This window comes from Streptopelia decaocto (assembly GCF_964273445.1).
Source record: "Streptopelia decaocto genome assembly, chromosome: 22".
NCBI classification, from domain to species: domain Eukaryota; kingdom Metazoa; phylum Chordata; class Aves; order Columbiformes; family Columbidae; genus Streptopelia; species Streptopelia decaocto.
In genome coordinates this window covers 6950238-6967491 of record NC_138677.1, presented here as the reverse complement: position 1 = coordinate 6967491, position 17254 = coordinate 6950238, and the positions used below count along the sequence as shown (strand labels likewise).

At 42.1% G+C, this 17254-nt stretch overlaps 1 protein-coding gene across 2 annotated transcripts in view; it reads left to right on the top strand.

The window, feature by feature from the left end:
* The window catches only part of CDC27 (cell division cycle 27), a 34965-nt gene that overhangs the window by 12704 nt on the left and 5007 nt on the right, over positions 1-17254 (top strand). Inside the window, exons 5-18 of one of the 2 annotated variants that reach the window (XM_082070926.1) lie at positions 494-591; positions 1112-1266; positions 1378-1592; positions 2260-2374; positions 4020-4135; positions 6023-6122; positions 6799-7006; positions 7834-8003; positions 9203-9355; positions 10583-10791; positions 13238-13355; positions 14462-14590; positions 15929-16003; positions 16237-16417. In XM_082070926.1, the coding sequence (XP_081927052.1) occupies positions 494-591; positions 1112-1266; positions 1378-1592; positions 2260-2374; positions 4020-4135; positions 6023-6122; positions 6799-7006; positions 7834-8003; positions 9203-9355; positions 10583-10791; positions 13238-13355; positions 14462-14590; positions 15929-16003; positions 16237-16417 (2042 nt within the window). Of the gene's footprint in view, positions 1-493; positions 592-1111; positions 1267-1377; positions 1593-2259; positions 2375-4019; positions 4136-6022; positions 6123-6798; positions 7007-7830; positions 8004-9202; positions 9356-10582; positions 10792-13237; positions 13356-14461; positions 14591-15928; positions 16004-16236; positions 16418-17254 lie in introns of both variants that reach the window. The other variant, XM_082070925.1, reaches the window with a different exon arrangement.

Below are 17254 nucleotides of genomic sequence, written 5' to 3'. Positions count from 1 at the left end.
TGAACAGATCGAATAGGAATAGTGGGGTTCTTGCATTATTCCCTAATATACCTGTTCTCGAAGAAAAAAAAAAAATTCAGAAGCAGCTTATCTTTGTAGCAGGTACTAACATGTTCAGTTTAGCCTTTAATTTGTGTACAAAAATGTTATTTGTAGATACTTAAAACCAACGGAAGGCTAGCAATCTAGTTGCTGTTTGCAAAAAACAAAAAAAGCTGTTGCAATGAACAGCATTTTTCTGAAACAAAAATTCTCAAGCTATACTAGTGCTTATGTAACTTTCTTTGATGGCTGCGTCTAAGTAACTTTCATCTGTGTCTAAATATGTCAAATAACTTCAAAAGAACTCAGTATGACTGTGTGGCTTAAAAAATGAGCAATATTGCTGTGACTCTCAATGTGGTGTTGTTGTTCAACTCGTCTCCCGGAAAGTTATCTTGAACGCAAGTGCTGTTCTTCAGTTTCCCTCTAAACCGTTGCGTTCTTTTCGCAGCAAGACAGACCGGCTTGCCAAAGGATCAGAATGTTACCAAAAGAGCCTTAGTTTAAATCCTTTCCTCTGGTCCCCTTTTGAGTCACTATGTGAAATCGGTAAGTCTGCGGAACTGTTTCACTAGTGAAGATGTTTTCTGTGTTTCTGGTTATGTCAAGTTTTCTGACTTGCCATCACCGTGTGGCAAGGTTTATTTTACTCTGCGTCCCGAACAAGTAAGGAAGATGCCAGTGAAATTCTTTGGAGTGGTTTTCTGAGAAATAATGCATTTAAAATACTGGGCTGGTGTTTAGAGCTTTTTGTCTTGTTCTCTGCTATATTCACCGTTTGCACACTTTGGTTTAACAATACCACGTTTTCCAACCTGTGCATAGTAGAATCTGAGAAACTATGCTTCTGAGAATTACTTAAAAGCAACTCTATTTTTTTGATAAAACTGATCGTCCAGGATTTTGTAGTGGAAGAACGCTTCTGATTTGCTGTAAGGGGTTTTAAAACAATAAAATAAGAATGCACCCCTTTTAAAGGATTTCGTCGCCTGTCCTCCTTTTTTCAGCCTGAATATTCAGCGTATAGACTTGGGAATAACTCTGTTTAAATCTCCTTTCAATCTTACAGGTGAAAAACCAGATCCTGACCAAACATTTAAATTAACATCATTACAGAACTTTAGCAGCTGTCTGCCTAACACTTGCCCAACATTGGTACCTAATCACAACATCTCCCATAGGCAGCCTGACACTGTCCTTATGGAAACTCCACAAGACACAATTGTGAGTTTTGCTAAAATATTTATGTTTAAAGCAGTCTTTCCAGATTAACTGAAAAATGCTAGTTAGAAACTACACTGTGCAGGTATCTAACAGCTGCCTTCCATTTTTCAGGAGTTGAACAGAATCAACCTTGAGTCCTCCAATTCAAAATATTCCTCTTTGAACACGGATTCTTCTATGTCTTACATTGACTCAGCTGTAATATCACCTGATGCTGTCCCTCTTGGGTCAGGCACTGCCATTTTGTCTAAACAGGCTCAAAACAAACCAAAAACTGGGCGCAGTTTACTGGGGGGGCCTGCAGCTTTGAGCCCGCTGACTCCAAGGTGAGTCCTTGAGACAGACAATTGCTGCTGTAGCTGTGCTGGTGATAACGTTTGTCGTTTAAAACAGGAGAGATGTCTGGTGCTGTACAGCAGACTCCAACGCGTGTGTGAGAGTGTATTATAAATAATGCTGCAAAAGCTGAACAACTTCAGTAACTGCTCTGGTGTTTATTTCTTCTGTTTTTTAAAAAATGCAGTTGGTATTTTTTATTAGAAGAGAGGAACTCTTGATTCAGTATATTGCTTACTGCAGTGTTCACACTGGAAGACCCTTTAAAGGTATATGTTTCTGCTCTGAAATAAACTCTTAAGAGCATTCTTTGAAGAATCACACTGTTTTAAAGAGCGTACGTATATATGCTCTGTCCTATATGGCATCTTATTTAAATAGCCTTATGTTACAAGCCTTTAATATTTGCATGGTCTGTGTCTGTTAGTTATTATGCAGGCAATGAAAATTCTGTAGCTTTCACTTTCAGGAATATTTTCTAATAAAATATCTTTTATAGATAGGATAGAAAGATATTAGAGAGTTAACGCTATTTTGGAACTACTTTGTTGATTTTAGTTGATCGGCCGGGTCTCTGTCTAAAGCGCAGACTCAGGCCAACTCTCATTGTTGATCTAACACTCAGGCTTTGACCCTTCCTCTTTATTTTGTTCTCAGCTTTGGAATTTTGCCACTAGAAGCCCCAAGCCCTGGAGACGGATCGTATTTACAAAACTACACAAACTCTTCCTCTGTAATTGATGTGCCACCCACAGGAGCACCTCCAAAGAAGGTATCTTGCATTCTAGAATGTGATTGCTGTTCCAAGAGTTTGACGTTGCACTGTACTCTTAAAGAATCCATAATACAGATAAAAAAGCATTGCACATGAACTGAATTGGGCTGGTCGTGAGGAGAACCTGACTTACCTTCTGTTTACAAAATTTGTTTTGAGTAACAGTTTGAGTGTGGGACTGATCTCAGTCTCCTTTAGTTGTGGAAATGGCTTATTAAGTGAGAATAAACAGTGTAAATTTTGCTAATCCGTGCATGTGCTTTCTGCCCAGATGCATCTGTGCTACTACCTAAATACAACTACTTAATACATTTTAATAGACAGCTTGGGCTTCTGGTGCATGCTTTGTCCAATGCAAATAATTACTTGGCCAGTTTCACTTCTGCTCTTCAAATTACCGACTCAGAAAAGATTTAGTATAGCTGCGGCTAGAATGTGTGTGACTTAACCGAGGCAGTTTCCTAGGAAACACTTATATAAATGAATGAAACATCAGGATGGACCCAAAGGCTTCCTGTCTGAGTGGGCCAGCGTGCTTGCTGGGTGCCTGAACTGTCCTCTGATACCAAAGAAACTGGGAAGGCAAGGACAGGATGTTAGAAGTCAAATAATGCATAAACTGGTGCTGCTTGTGCTATGAGTGGCCCCACTTGCCAATTTCTGGTGTCTTCAGGAATGTCTTGTCCAAACAGCCATCACAGAGTTGAATGTTCCTGTCTGTGGAGTGTGCAGAAAGACAGAGTTTAAGCTTTCTTTAAAAGGCAGGGAGGGCAGGACCTGTTCTGAATCTTTTACAGGAAGTCTACACATCAGGCAATGAATTTCTAGCTGAGCTTGTTTGTTGGGACTCAGATTCACAGTCAAGTTATCACATCTGGAGATGTGTGAAGGTATAAGACAATGTTTTGGTGCGAAGTCAGATCACATGTTTGTAATCTGTAGCAAATAAAAGTTACCAAAAAATGTGCTCAACTCAAGTGACAAGTGGTAACTCGCTGCTTGGTATTAATTTGACTGTAGGTCAAATTAATGTTAACATTCTATGCTGCATAATGCAGGTCCCTCTTTGAAGAAGCAGTTTATTTCTGTATCTGCTCCCAAGGCTTCTGCAGTAATTATTTAACTTGTGAAATACTGATTTATGCTATGAACGGGTATGCTAAACAGGGGCATGGCAGGCTCGGGTGTTGTACAGTGAGTACCTCAATAAAGTGATATTAATGGTGAATGTCTTCTGGATGTGATTGTCATATAATAATTCAAGAATCTTTTTCATTCCCTGGTTATTTTCTTGTACAACTTTGTGGAGAAGGAACTTTAAATACAACATCTTGCAATTCCCTTTATTCCTGCACAAATATCCTAATCTATAGTTTCTTGCCACTAGATGGAGATTTTATGTCTTTAAAATAATGTACATAAAGTTGGTAAACTCAGTGTTACTGGCATTTTAACAGGTAGAATGAAAAATCCTTTTTATGGGTCCTCCTTGGGGTGGAACCGTCACCCTTTATTGAAAGAACACAAATTTGTCCTCCTTTGCGCAGTGTTTGATAGGCAGAAGGGTTTTGGGTTGATATAGCAGAGATTGAGACTTCTTAGTGACGTAATAACAAACCTGTAGAAACTTTGTGTTATACAGACTGTCAGCAGGATGAGCCAAGCTGGAACAAAATCTGTCTTCTCACAGAGCGGGAATAGCCGGGAAGTCACTCCAGTTCTTGTTGCGCAAACACAGAGCTCTGGCCCGCAGACAAGGTAGGGAAAAAGTAATCATCTTGGTATTACCTTTTGCATCTCCTTTCTTGAAGGAACTTGGCACTTCATTTGCCCAACTTGTGTGAATGTTCCTGCAGAATTCCTCTTTGCATGATGAAAAAGTTGGGGTGTTTTTCTTAGGCAGAATAATTCTAACATATAAGTAGGAAGCTTGTGCATGGTCGTTGGTCTGTCTGTTTTAAATTTCCTTTGCCGTTAGACCGTTCCATCAATAAATGAGAAAGTAGCAGGAAAGAAATACTGCTTGTGTTCTTGACATGCAACAGTTAGATTTATTTGTTGTTGTTGTGGGGAAATGTCCATGCTATAGAACTTGAGCAATTTGTTTAAAACACAGATAAAAGATGTTTTTGTTAAAAGTGGAGCAAAGGACTTTAATCATATTTAGTCATAATCTTTGGCAAGTCTTGGGAAATGGGAGAGATGCCCGAGGACTGGAGGAAAGCAAATGTCACTGCAGGCTTCAAAAAGGGCAGGAAGGAGGACCTGGGTAACTATAGACCGGTCAGCCTCACCTCCATCCCTGGGAAACTGATGGAACGACTTCTCCTTGGTGCCATCTCAAGACATATCAGGGAGAAGAGGGTCATTAGGGGCAGTCAGCATGGCTTCACCAAGGGGAAGTCGTGCTTGAGCAACCTCATTGACTTTTATGAGGACATAACAAGATGGATGGATGATGGCAGAGCGGTGGACGTGATCTACCTCGACTTGAGTAAGGCATTGACGCAGTCTGCACAGCATCCTCACAGCTGAACTGAGGGAGTGCGGCTGGATGAGCGGGGAGTGAGGTGACTGTGAACTGGCTGAAGGGAAGAAGCCAGAGAGTCGTGGTCAATGGGCAGAGTCCAGTTGAGGCCTGGATCCAGTGCAGAGCCTCAGGGGGCAGTGCTGGGGCCGGTATTATTCAATATATTCGTCAACGATTTGGATGAGGGAACAGAGTGACTGTCAGCAAGTGTGCTGATGACACCAAGCTGGGAGGAGTGGCTGACACTGGAAGCTGTGCTGCCATCCAGAGACCTGGACAGGCTGGAGAGTTGGGCGGGGAAAAATTTAATGAAATAGAACAAAGGCAAGTGTAGAGTCTTGAATCTGGGCAGGAAGAACCCCAGCTTCCAGTATAAGTTGGGGAATGACCTATTAGAGAGCAGCGTAGGGGAAAGGGACCTGGGGGTCCTGGGGACAGCAGGGTGAGCATGAGCCAGCACTGGGCCCTTGTGGCCAGGAAGCCAATGGGACCTTGCGGGGGTTAGAAGGGGGTGGTCAGTAGGTCAGAGAGGTTCTCCTGCCCCTCTGCTCTGCCCTGGGGAGACCACACCTGGAATCTTGTGTCCAGTTGTGGCCCCTCAGTTCCAGCAGGACAGGGAACTGCTGCAGAGAGTCCAGCGCTGCCACCAAGATGCTGCAGGGAGTGGAGCATCTCCCGTGGGAGGAAAGGCTGAGGGAGCTGGGGCTCTGGAGCTGGACAAGAGGAGACTGAGCGGGGACTCATTCCTGGGGATCAATATGGAAAGGGGGAGTGTCAGGAGGATGGAGCCAGGCTCTTCTTGGTGACAACCAGTGACAGGACAAGGCATAATGGGTTCAAACTGGAACACAGGAGGTTCCACGTAAATTTGAGAAGAAATTTCTTCTCTGTAAGGGTGGCAGAGCCTGGCCCAGGCTGCCCAGGGAGATTGTGGAGTCTCCTTCTCTGCAGACATTCCAACCCGCCTGGACACCTTCCTGTGTAACCTCATCTGGGTGTTCCTGCTCCATGGGGGGATTGCACTGGATGAGCTTTCCAGGGCCCTTCCAATCCCTGACATTCTGGGATTCTGTGACTTTTTTAAATTTTTTTTTTAATGTGCCATTTCCTTTCAGTACAACACCTCAGGTACTGAGCCCAACAATTGCTGCCCCACCAAATGCACTGCCTCGAAGAAGCTCTCGCTTATTTACTACCGATAGCTCTACAACAAAGGTAACAAACTTCATGCATTTTGGAAACTTGTGGGTTTCTTACCTCATGCCACTATACTGAATAATAACTTCCCCGTGTGTTTATCAATTCTAGCAGTGAGGGAGAAGATCCTTCTCATTCTCCAGTGAAGGAGAACGATCTGCCCCTTACAAGGGGCAGAACATACGAATGTACAAACGAGTTATGATGCCATGTTATTTTTTAAGCTCTCAAGTACTCAATTAAAATAGCAGGAAGAAGAGTATCATGGACAAAAACAGAGATACGTGCAGGGTAGACAGATGCAGTGGTGCTGCTAGCTGTCAACCCATTTGATAGGGAGGTGGTGTTGCTCAGATATGTTATTATTTTGAGCAAATACTCTTTTTTTTTTTTTTTTTTTCCTCCCCAAAACAAAGTTATTTTTGTATCAGTTTTCTGCTCTTCGAACAATGGAGCAGAACACTGAGGCTCAAATACTTATGGACTGTAGTTAGGTGATATGAATAATTTGTGTTTAAAAATTAACTACTAAACATATCCAGTTAGGTTCCTGAGTGTGTAAAAGCCAAACAGCTGGCTGTCATTGTTAAGGCTGCAAGGAAGCATACGTACCATTTTATACCATTTACTTTCACGTTAAGTTACCTGAATTTAAAACACTTTTATAGAAAACTCTTATTCTTCTTACTTGCAGGAAAATAGCAAAAAATTAAAAATGAAGTTCCCACCTAAGATTCCAAACAGAAAAACAAAAAGTAAAACAAATAAGGGAGGAATAACTCAACCAAACTTGAATGACAGTTTGGAAATTACCAAACTGGACTCTTCCATCATTTCAGAAGGGAAAATTTCTGCTGTTGCACCACAGATCCAGGCTTTTACTCTACAGAAGGCTGCAGCAGGTCTGTTTGAATGCTCTTGGACTGTAGTAGAGTAAAGCTGTCTATATATATACATTTTAAGGTTGTGTGGAAAATGTTTTGCTCCAGTGTTTTGTTTCTTTCTTGTTTCAGTTAACCTGCAGCTGTCACCTCTGTATAAAGACATTGAATTCACTGTCTTCTAGTTAACTTACAAAGAACATGTGAAAAAGTAGTAAAAAGTGGCTAGTTGTAAGCAGATATATCTCGTAGGCTCTGGTCCTTATTAACGATTAAAATATTTTCAGGCAAGATCCTTGGAAACAGATTCAAAGGAGCTATGAGTAACCCAGTCATCTTCCCCTAAAACTGGGTTTATGTAGCCTGTTCTTCCTTCATATTTCCCATTTGTTTAAAAACAAGTCTTTATTCAGACTGTCAGAAAATCCTAGACAAACTGCTGAATTCCTCTTTTTTGGCTTGATAATGTTTCCAGGCAGCAAGAAGATGTATCCATGGATACCAGACATGTGGAAGTTGTGTTCAAACCTAACAAAATGTCTGAATAGCTGTTGCAAATGCAGAACTCCAGTTGCCCCAAACTTGAGAGTTTCTCTGTTCCTGAGTGCTCTTTTGCTGGCTAAAGAAGTCGTTACCATCTGACTTTGATTACCAAGGCTGATGTTTAGAATATTATGCCTAAGTTCAGAGTGCATAAGCCTGTGTTTGAAAACTCCTGAAAGATTTTCATAAGCAAATTGGGAGTAGTGCCTGCCATAATGAAGAGTTTATGGGATTAGCAGTTTCAAGTAAATAAGTCTCAGCTATTTTTTTTTCCACTTTTATTTATTGTATTTTTCTCCTAGAAGGTTTGATGAGCCTTCTCCGTGACATGGGGAAAGGTTATTTAGCCTTGTGTTCGTACAACTGCAAAGAAGCAATAAATATTTTAAGCCATTTACCGTCCCACCACTACAACACTGGCTGGGTGCTGTGCCAGATTGGGAGAGCTTACTTCGAACTTGCAGAATATATGCAGGTAGGAACGGCATGGTGGGTTCTTACTCTTTTCGCTTTTGTTTTGCATAGCTGGAATGGATTTAGATCTTGAATCTGCATTAGTAGTCACTGAGCTTCCCTGAAGAGGCTGAGTTATGCTTTTGATGGCTTTTAATGTTATTTGCTTGTGCATCCAGCCACTGGGGTCTCCCTGTCTTCAATCACAGCTGTGCTGATGCAGTTGTTTGTACTGCAACGTTGTAAATTAGGTCACTGAAACAATTCTCACCCTTTTTGGTTGGTGTGGATCACATCAATGACCTAGTTTCCTTTGCAGCCTTGGAAATGACAGTATTGGCACAGCTAAGGTGATGTCAGAAACAGAAGCGAGTGGTTAAGGATAACCCAGCAGTTTAACTCTCCTTGTCACTGCTGTCCTGATAGCTGATGTGCCCATTTCCTCAGAAGTTTTTTAAAACACTTTTTGACATATTGTGTGCGGAGGACATGCAGTAGGATTCAGAAGCGTTTTTTAAATTGTACACGCAGTCTGATTAGATATGGAGCACATTGTGCTTCTTAATAGTTTATTTTGCGAACTGAGGCTACAGACCTTAATGAGTTCCTAAAGCCAGTCTTCTCTTGTTGCTGCTTTGAGTGCTGTAATCTGGAACTTCAGTTTATGAAATGTAGATATCTACATCAGAAAGACTTCATTAGTCAGCTGTTAAGAAGCATAGCTGTCTCCGATGAAAGTAGAGCGTGTGTGTGTTGTCACGTGCTTCTGCATGCCCCCATCCCTGTATTTGTTTACTGCAGTGATTGCCATGTTGCCTTTTGCCTCGCAATTATTATGCACAGTGTCTGGAGGGGTGTACCACTTGGTATGAATGTGATACCTGTCATCTGTTAGAATGGCTAATAGTCAGAACTGGCCCACAGAAGTATGCTACTCTTTTCCTGATTTTGCACACAATTTTTTTTTTGCCTTGTGCGCTGTGATAGGAACAGTGCTGTAGTCTGAGCCAGCAGTAGGGAGGGCTGGCTGCCTTTCTGCTTGCCATAACTATATTGGAGTATGGTTGCTTCCTTGGCTTGAAGGGGAACTTACAGGACTTGTAGCTCTGCATGGTACTTACAAAGCAAAGAGAATCCTCAGTCTGGACACAGGAGGCTTGTAATCTTGACCTGTCTGCTCTGCTTTGATGGGTGGAATTTTGTTTTAATTTCTGTTCTTAGGCTGAGAGAATATTTTCAGAAGTAAGGAGGATTGAAAACTACAGAGTAGAAGGCATGGAGATCTATTCGACTACGCTGTGGCATCTACAGAAAGATGTTGCTCTTTCGGTTCTTTCAAAGGATTTGACAGACATGGATAAAAACTCACCGGAGGTATAAAATGCTGTGGTGTTGAATGAGAAGAGGGCAACTGCGTGTAGCAAAATCAATGATTCGGAACAAAGCTCTGAGCTCTAATCTAGTTTGAGTGTATTCCCTGTGAGAACTGCATGGCGAAACTAGAGTGAGGTGGCAGGATTGTCTGTTGAACTGATGATGCCTGAAGTGGCTTCTTAGAGTTAGAACATCACCTTACATGGCAGAGGTTGAAACTTTTCGTCTGTTAACGGTTATTTAAGTTTGCATCGGTGCCGTTCGTTCAGGAAGATCGTGGGTTAGTCAGTCACTCCTGCTGCTGCTGGCATGCAAAGATGAGTAATATTTTTTCATGTATCGCCTTTTAATTGCTGTAGTTACTTCACTGGCACTTAAAACATATTTGTTCTAGAACTTATTTTCAGGCATGTTGCACATTTTTATGCCAAAGTCCATTAAACTTCAGAGTGTATGGTAATATGAAGTCATGATATGCAAAAAGCCAGGCATCTTTTAATGGGTGCCACAATAAAAGTAGTAAATGTATGCATTTATATATGTGTTCTTAACAGAACTGAAAACTGTAGCTTGTATAGAACTAACTTTTTTTTTTATGGAGGAGAGAATCCTGTTTGTGTTGTCTTGCTAGCTTGTCTAATAGTAGAAAAATTGAAACCGATGAAGCAGTTTTTAATCATAGTAATACAGCCTGGAGAGAAGAGGGTGCAGATTCTAATACAAGGAGTGAAGAACAGTTCTGTGATTTGGCAGTGATGATAAAAAATTGGGAAAGCGAGAGACTCTGGGCTGTGATGCTTTATAATCTCAATGCTCATTGCTGAGCAGGAGGGAAAGCAGAGGTTGCTGCTAAAATTGTTGCATTGCAGATTTCCAGATTTGTCATTTGGAGGGAGCTGAAGAGTGAAATAAATAGCAAAGGTGTTTTATTTCTAGCCTTTTCAGCAGCTTCAAAAGCTTTAGTCATTGGTCAAAGTATCTAATCAACACGAACTTGTTGAGTGTCCTTAGGTTCTCAATTTCTGTATTTCAGCTTATCTAGCTATAGGGCGTATTTAGGCCTATCTACCTCTTGGGAATGAGACTTAAATGTTGCTTTATTTTTTTATAATCTAGGAGGAAGTTATATATAATTACGTAAATCAGTATGGAAATCTCTGTTCAGCTGCAATTTAGTCACTCTGAGTTGCAAAAAGTGTGCTAATTTTGCAATGCTGTTTCCACTAGGCATGGTGTGCTGCAGGAAACTGTTTCAGCTTGCAACGAGAGCATGACATTGCAATCAAGTTCTTCCAGAGGGCCATTCAAGTTGATCCAAACTATGCTTATGCCTATACCCTGTTGGGGCATGAATTTGTGTTAACAGAAGAACTAGACAAAGCATTAGCTTGTTTTAGAAATGCAGTTAGAGTCAACTCTAGACACTATAATGCATGGTAAGTTTTGCTTTGTGCCTTTCCTTTTGCATGTGATACAGAACTCCTTTTGGAGAAACGTCCTCTGGATGCTGCCGTGGCTATCGAGCAGAGCTATTTCTGCAGAAGGCGTGGGCCTCATCTCTTTATTCAACGGTTATTTCCACAAGGACAGCAAAAAATTGGAGCTTTTTTGGCTTCCACGGATCTTTGCTGTAGTATACCAGCTGTTTTGTTCTGTGTAGCACTCCTCATCCCTCTAGTTGATTGTTCTTCAGCTGCAGTTGGAATGATGAGATCTGCCACTTTTTATATCTTAAGATACAGTTTCTTACAGCTTTTTCTGTAGGAAAAATATACAGGGTAGTAAAAGTTCTGCTAATACAAGTCACTTAGCCTTGAGAAACTCTCTTGGGACAGGAATTAGCAGGGCTTATTTGGAGAGCTTTAAACTAGACTCAAAGGGGGATGGGGATGTAGCTGGGGATGTAGGGCATCACTCTAGAGTTGATGGAGGCTGGGAGGCCTCCCACACCCCTGGGGTGAAATCGGTGTGCTCGGCTCGCTCTGAAATGCATGCACACCAATGCGTCCAGCATGGGGAATAAGCAGGAGGAGTTAAAAACCTGTGTTAGGGCAGGAGATTATGACCTAGTGGCAATTACGGAGACATGGTGGGAGAGCACACGTGACTGGAATGTGGCCATGGATGGCTGTGTCCTTTTCAGGAAAGACAGGCCAGCCAGGCGAGGTGGTGGAGTTGCTCTTTACGTGAGAGAGCAACTACAATGTATTGAGTATTGTCCAGGCACAGATGAGGAGTGAGTTGAGAGTCTATGGGTGAAAGTTAAGGGGCAGGCTGGCAAGGGTGATACTATTGTGGGTGTCTATTATAGGCCACCACATCAGGGTGAGGAAGTTGATGAGGCCTCTACAGACAGCTGAGAGCAGCCTCACAGTCACAGGCCCTGGCTGTGGTGAGGGATTGGCTTCACCAAGGGGAAGTCGTGCTTGACCAACCTCATCGGCTTTTATGAGGACATAACAAGATGGATGGATGATGGCAGAGCGGTGGACGTGATCTACCTCGACTTGAGTGAGGCATTGATGCAGTCTGCACAGCATCCTCACAGCTGAACTGAGGGAGTGCGGTCTGGATGAGCGGGGAGTGAGGTGACTGTGAACTGGCTGAAGGGAAGAAGCCAGAGAGTCGTGGTCAATGGGCAGAGTCCAGTTGAGGCCTGGATCCAGTGCAGAGCCTCAGGGGGCAGTGCTGGGGCCGGTATTATTCAATATATTCGTCAATGATTTGGATGAGGGAACAGAGTGACTGTCAGCAAGTGTGCTGATGACACCAAGCTGGGAGGAGTGGCTGACACTGGAAGCTGTGCTGCCATCCAGAGACCTGGACAGGCTGGAGAGTTGGGCGGGGAAAAATTTAATGAAATAGAACAAAGGCAAGTGTAGAGTCTTGAATCTGGGCAGGAAGAACCCCAGCTTCCAGTATAAGTTGGGGAATGACCTATTAGAGAGCAGCGTAGGGGAAAGGGACCTGGGGGTCCTGGGGACAGCAGGGTGAGCATGAGCCAGCACTGGGCCCTTGTGGCCAGGAAGCCAATGGTACCTGGGGTGGGTTAGAAGGGGGTGGTCAGTAGGTCAGAGAGGTTCTCCTGCCCCTCTGCTCTGCCCTGGGGAGACCACACCTGGAATCTTGTGTCCAGTTGTGGCCCCTCAGTTCCAGCAGGACAGGGAACTGCTGGAGAGAGTCCAGCGCTGCCACCAAGATGCTGCAGGGAGTGGAGCATCTCCCGTGTGAGGAAAGGCTGAGGGAGCTGGGGCTCTGGAGCTGGACAAGAGGAGACTGAGCGGGGACTCATTCCTGGGGATCAATATGGAAAGGGGGAGTGTCAGGAGGATGGAGCCAGGCTCTTCTTGGTGACAACCAGTGACAGGACAAGGCATAATGGGTTCAAACTGGAACACAGGAGGTTCCACTGAAATTTGAGAAGAAACTTGTTCCCGATGAGGGTGGCAGAACCTGGCCCAGGCTGCCCAGGGAGGTTGTGGAGTCTCCTTCTCTGCAGACATTCCAACCCGCCTGGACACCTTCCTGTGTAACCTCATCTGGGTGTTCCTGCTCCATGGGGGGATTGCACTGGATGAGCTTTCCAGGGCCCTTCCAATCCCTGACATTCTGGGATTCTGTAATTTTTATGCGTTTTGCTTTGTAGTTGTTTAGCCTGTCTTCCTGTGTATCAAATATCAGTCATTCAAACTACTCATTGGGGGCGGGGGGCAGGGTGCGGGGCGAGTAAATTTTAGACGTAGCTTTTTCCCACAATAACTTGCTTCCCACCCTGGATGGGGTCGGCGAATCTGTAGGCTGTTTCTTCCAGGTGATAATCACTGATAAAGAGTAGTTTGATTAGAATACAGTCTTACTTAAAAACTGTTTTTCTACTTGCAGGTATGGGTTGGGAATGATTTATTACAAACAGGAAAAATTCAGTCTAGCAGAAATGCATTTCCAGAAAGCACTTGATATCAATCCTCAGAGCTCAGTCTTACTGTGTCACATCGGGGTGGTAAGTAGATTGCACTTTAACTCTGTCTTTGAGGTTTGTTTATTTATTTTTTTTTATCTGCTTTTGTACTATATTTGCAGTAGAAAAGTAATTCTGAATGGTTTTTAACAAAAAAGCATAGCAAGTTCAGAATACCTATTTGGGGATCTTAAGTGCCATATGAATTATTATTAATTGATTAATTCTGATACGGAATTAATGGGTCAGAAAAGAAACCCTCCTTTTTTTTCCAAACTACTTTTAGCAGATAATGGAATTATACTATCAGGTCGTGTTTGAGTTGGCCTAACTAGCAGTGATATGAAAATCAAGCCTGTGTGCAGATACTCATGTGAACAGAGTATAGGGGTTTTTATACTTGATACATGAGAAATGAAGTGGGTTTTAATTGCTGTTGCATGCAGTTGCATCAGCACTTCCAGTTCTATAAAATGCTAAGGCACCCATTTTGCCTTTCAGGGTGTGATATTTTGGCCCTGGCTTTATGTCCACATTGCCCTCGTTCCAGTCACTTGCAGATGTGACAAACTTATTTCTTAGGCTGCTTTATGCCAAGTAAAGTTTAAGTAGCAGGCAGCTACTTCAACTAGCATTGAGTAGCTTAATTTTATGGGTCTATTTGAAAAGTTAGTCAATTATCCATCTGCCACTGTGGTCCTTAAGCTGTAGCCTTGCTCCAGCCAAGACTTGCTTACAAAGCCGAGCAGCAGTCCTGAGGTATTTGTGATGGTGAGTTAAGGCTGCGTAAGCGTGGTGGATGGTTACCTGCTGGTGTTCGTTTGCCTTCTATGCGTCAGCAAAGCTGTGTCAAATTGTACAGGGATAGTGACTGCTTCTCGTTGATGTATAGAGAAAGGCATGGAGTTCACTCCTGGCCAAAGGTTAAATAATTTCTGTAAGCCACTGGGTGGGGAGAATGTTTTGAGGTGTAGACAAGGCAAGCTGATGTTTTCTTCCTGTAAGAAAGCTTGTTAAGACTTGGTCTAGAATTGGACAATTTTATTTGAGGAACAGATTATGAGTAGATGTAGTCAAATGGATTTGTCCTTGTCTGGCAGCTGAGCTGTTGTTTTCCTTTTTGAAATTGTTCTCTTTTTCTGTGGTAGGTCCAGCATGCACTGAAAAAATCTGATAAGGCTTTGGATACTTTAAACAAAGCTATTAACATTGACCCCAAGAATCCGCTATGCAAATTCCATAGAGCTTCTGTATTGTTTGCAAATGAAAAATACAAGGTAAGATTTGGTACAAGCAGACAACCTTAAGTTACCTTTAAATTGCTGCGGCTAGGAATGGGAATGCACTGGAAGCGAAATGTTCGCAGATTACCACTGAGTAGCATCAGGGCTTGTGGGAAGAGCCTGGGACACTGGCCTGTGTCATGGAGGCTGACATGAAGCATTTGCTTTGACAAGTGCTGCCTTTGCCAAGGAAACGATGTTAAATTTTTGATTGCTATAAAATCTAGGGCTAACAGACGATGCTTTTAAAGTTATTATTTTAGTCCGACCCTGGAAAAAGAAAGAAGCGGAAACTATTGCAGCTCGCACCAATATGCAGCTGTATTAAGAAGAGCTTATACTAAACTACTAAAAAAAGGCTCAGCAAACTGCCCAAAACCAATTACAGCAATAAGAACGAGTCATTTCAAAGGCTCTGTTATCGAGTGAGAAATAAGAAGCTAAGCAATTTTGGTCTGATTTGTGCCGACCTGTGCCCCGTTTAGAGTGAGTGAAGATCTTTCCACAGTCTGTCCTTCCAGTGACTGTTGTCCTCTGGCCTGTTGTTTTGGCCACAGAAGACAAGCGACAGTCATTTTTTGAAACCTTGCTTCAGAAATGTGTGCACACATTAAGGGAAAACTTTACTTAGAACTTTTCTTTAAATTCATAACTGAATCAGCTGGACATGACATTTATTAAGATTGAAGATGATGAAGTGCCTGTTTGTAGACTGCTTCTAAAACTTAAAAGTAGAGGATTAATGCAAGAGGAAAAAAAGATAAGGCCAATTGTGCACTGTCTTATTGTCTCTGCGCTAGCGAAGGAGCTGCTTGACCACGGTGAAGTGATGTTTTAGGAAATAAAACATTTGGATTCTTTTCTTTGTTGAGCTGAGACTTGTAAGACTAAAGTTACACTGTTCGCATAAACTATGTGAAATATATCAACATATCAACATTCTTAATTTTTCAGATGCTCAGTATACTAAAGGAAGCGGTCACTGTAAATACGCTGTCAGCTTCTTGTCTTCTACCCTATTATGTCTTGTTGGGGGCGATGAGGATGTTTTATGTCAGAGTTGTTAGTTGTCTTGTAGGAGACCAAAGCCCAATAAACTTGCTCTATTTTTGTAATAATGCGACTTTAATATGCTACAATCTCTAAATGAGAAACTAATAGGAATTTTAGATGCTTCTCATGAGATTGTACTGTTGTTGATGGAATGTACTGTATGTAAATGCCAAGATTTGTTTTTTTCCACATTAGTACTAAGTCACAGTTTAGTGAGGGCAAAAACTGGTTGCAGACTGCTAGCTTGTGCTTCCTAACCTCTTTTTTCTTCCTTTTCAGTCTGCTTTACAAGAACTTGAAGAACTGAAACAGATTGTACCCAAAGAGTCTCTTGTTTACTTTTTAATAGGAAAGGTTAGTAAAACTTAACTGGGATCATAAGTTCTTTGGTCTCCTTTGTTGCAGAAGTGTACACCTAGTGAGAAAATTTGATGTCTGTCACCTAGCGGTTTCCGTTTGGAGCAGTATTCTAAAAATTCCTGAAGCTTTAGATGAGGCTTACTGGTCACAGCTTTATTATGTATCAGCTTTTAAATACAAAAGACAGCAACTTCATGTAAATGTAGCCTTTTATGCTTGTATTTTAGGTTTATAAAAAACTGGGCCAAACACATTTGGCCCTAATGAATTTCTCATGGGCAATGGACTTGGATCCCAAAGGAGCCAATAACCAGATCAAGGAGGCCATCGATAAACGGTACCTTCCAGATGATGAGGAACCAATAACTCAAGAAGAGCAAATCAGTGAATGTTACCCCTATGAATCAGGTTTGTATTTCCAACCCTTGGTCGTTCAAAGAGATATTTCCACTTAAGTGGTAGGAAGAACCCTGGTTTAATAAGTGAAACATGCTCAGCCTTGCTGCTTGTCAAGAAAGAACTACAGAGGCTCTTCATTCAGAAGAATTTATTCGTGCTTCCTATAGTAACCATGGTATAAAGAATTGTGACATTTATGTAGAATCTGCAGATAGAGTGAGACAGAGAGAATGACTACTGAAAATTCATACAAATCATGATTGTCTAATAGTATCCTAGGAGAGCCAGATGTTCCCAGAGCTGCAAGTCGTCCCTCATAGGAGCAGCAAATCATTTCAAGGTAACCCAAATGGCAACTGAAAGTATCAGTTTTTTCAAATTGTCTGCTAAACATAAAAGGAAACATCATGGAAACAGTTTCATTTGAATACGGAGAACATAAAACGCTCTCGTTATGCTACTTGGCAGTAATGCACAAAAAGGAATCGGCCGGGTTTCTGTTCTCTGGCTTTTTATTATGAACTTAAATCTGTGAAGGCATGAGTAGCTCTGTGGAGCATGGATAGTCATAAATACAGACCTCTGCAGACTGAAATAGTGATAGAAAGTAAATACTCATAAGCAACTTTTTTCCCCCGAAGAAAAAAAATAACAGGTTTGGTGATCTTATTAATAGATGCTACTTTCTGTAATTCTAAATCTTCAACTGAAAAAGTTGACACATTCCTCTGCTGTATATCACGTAGATTTTTATTGATCCTGTGTACAGTGTGCTTTTTAATACCGGACACTTATACTGTGCCGCACTTCCTGAACTAGAAAGTGGCTTTTTCTACCCCTGCTGTT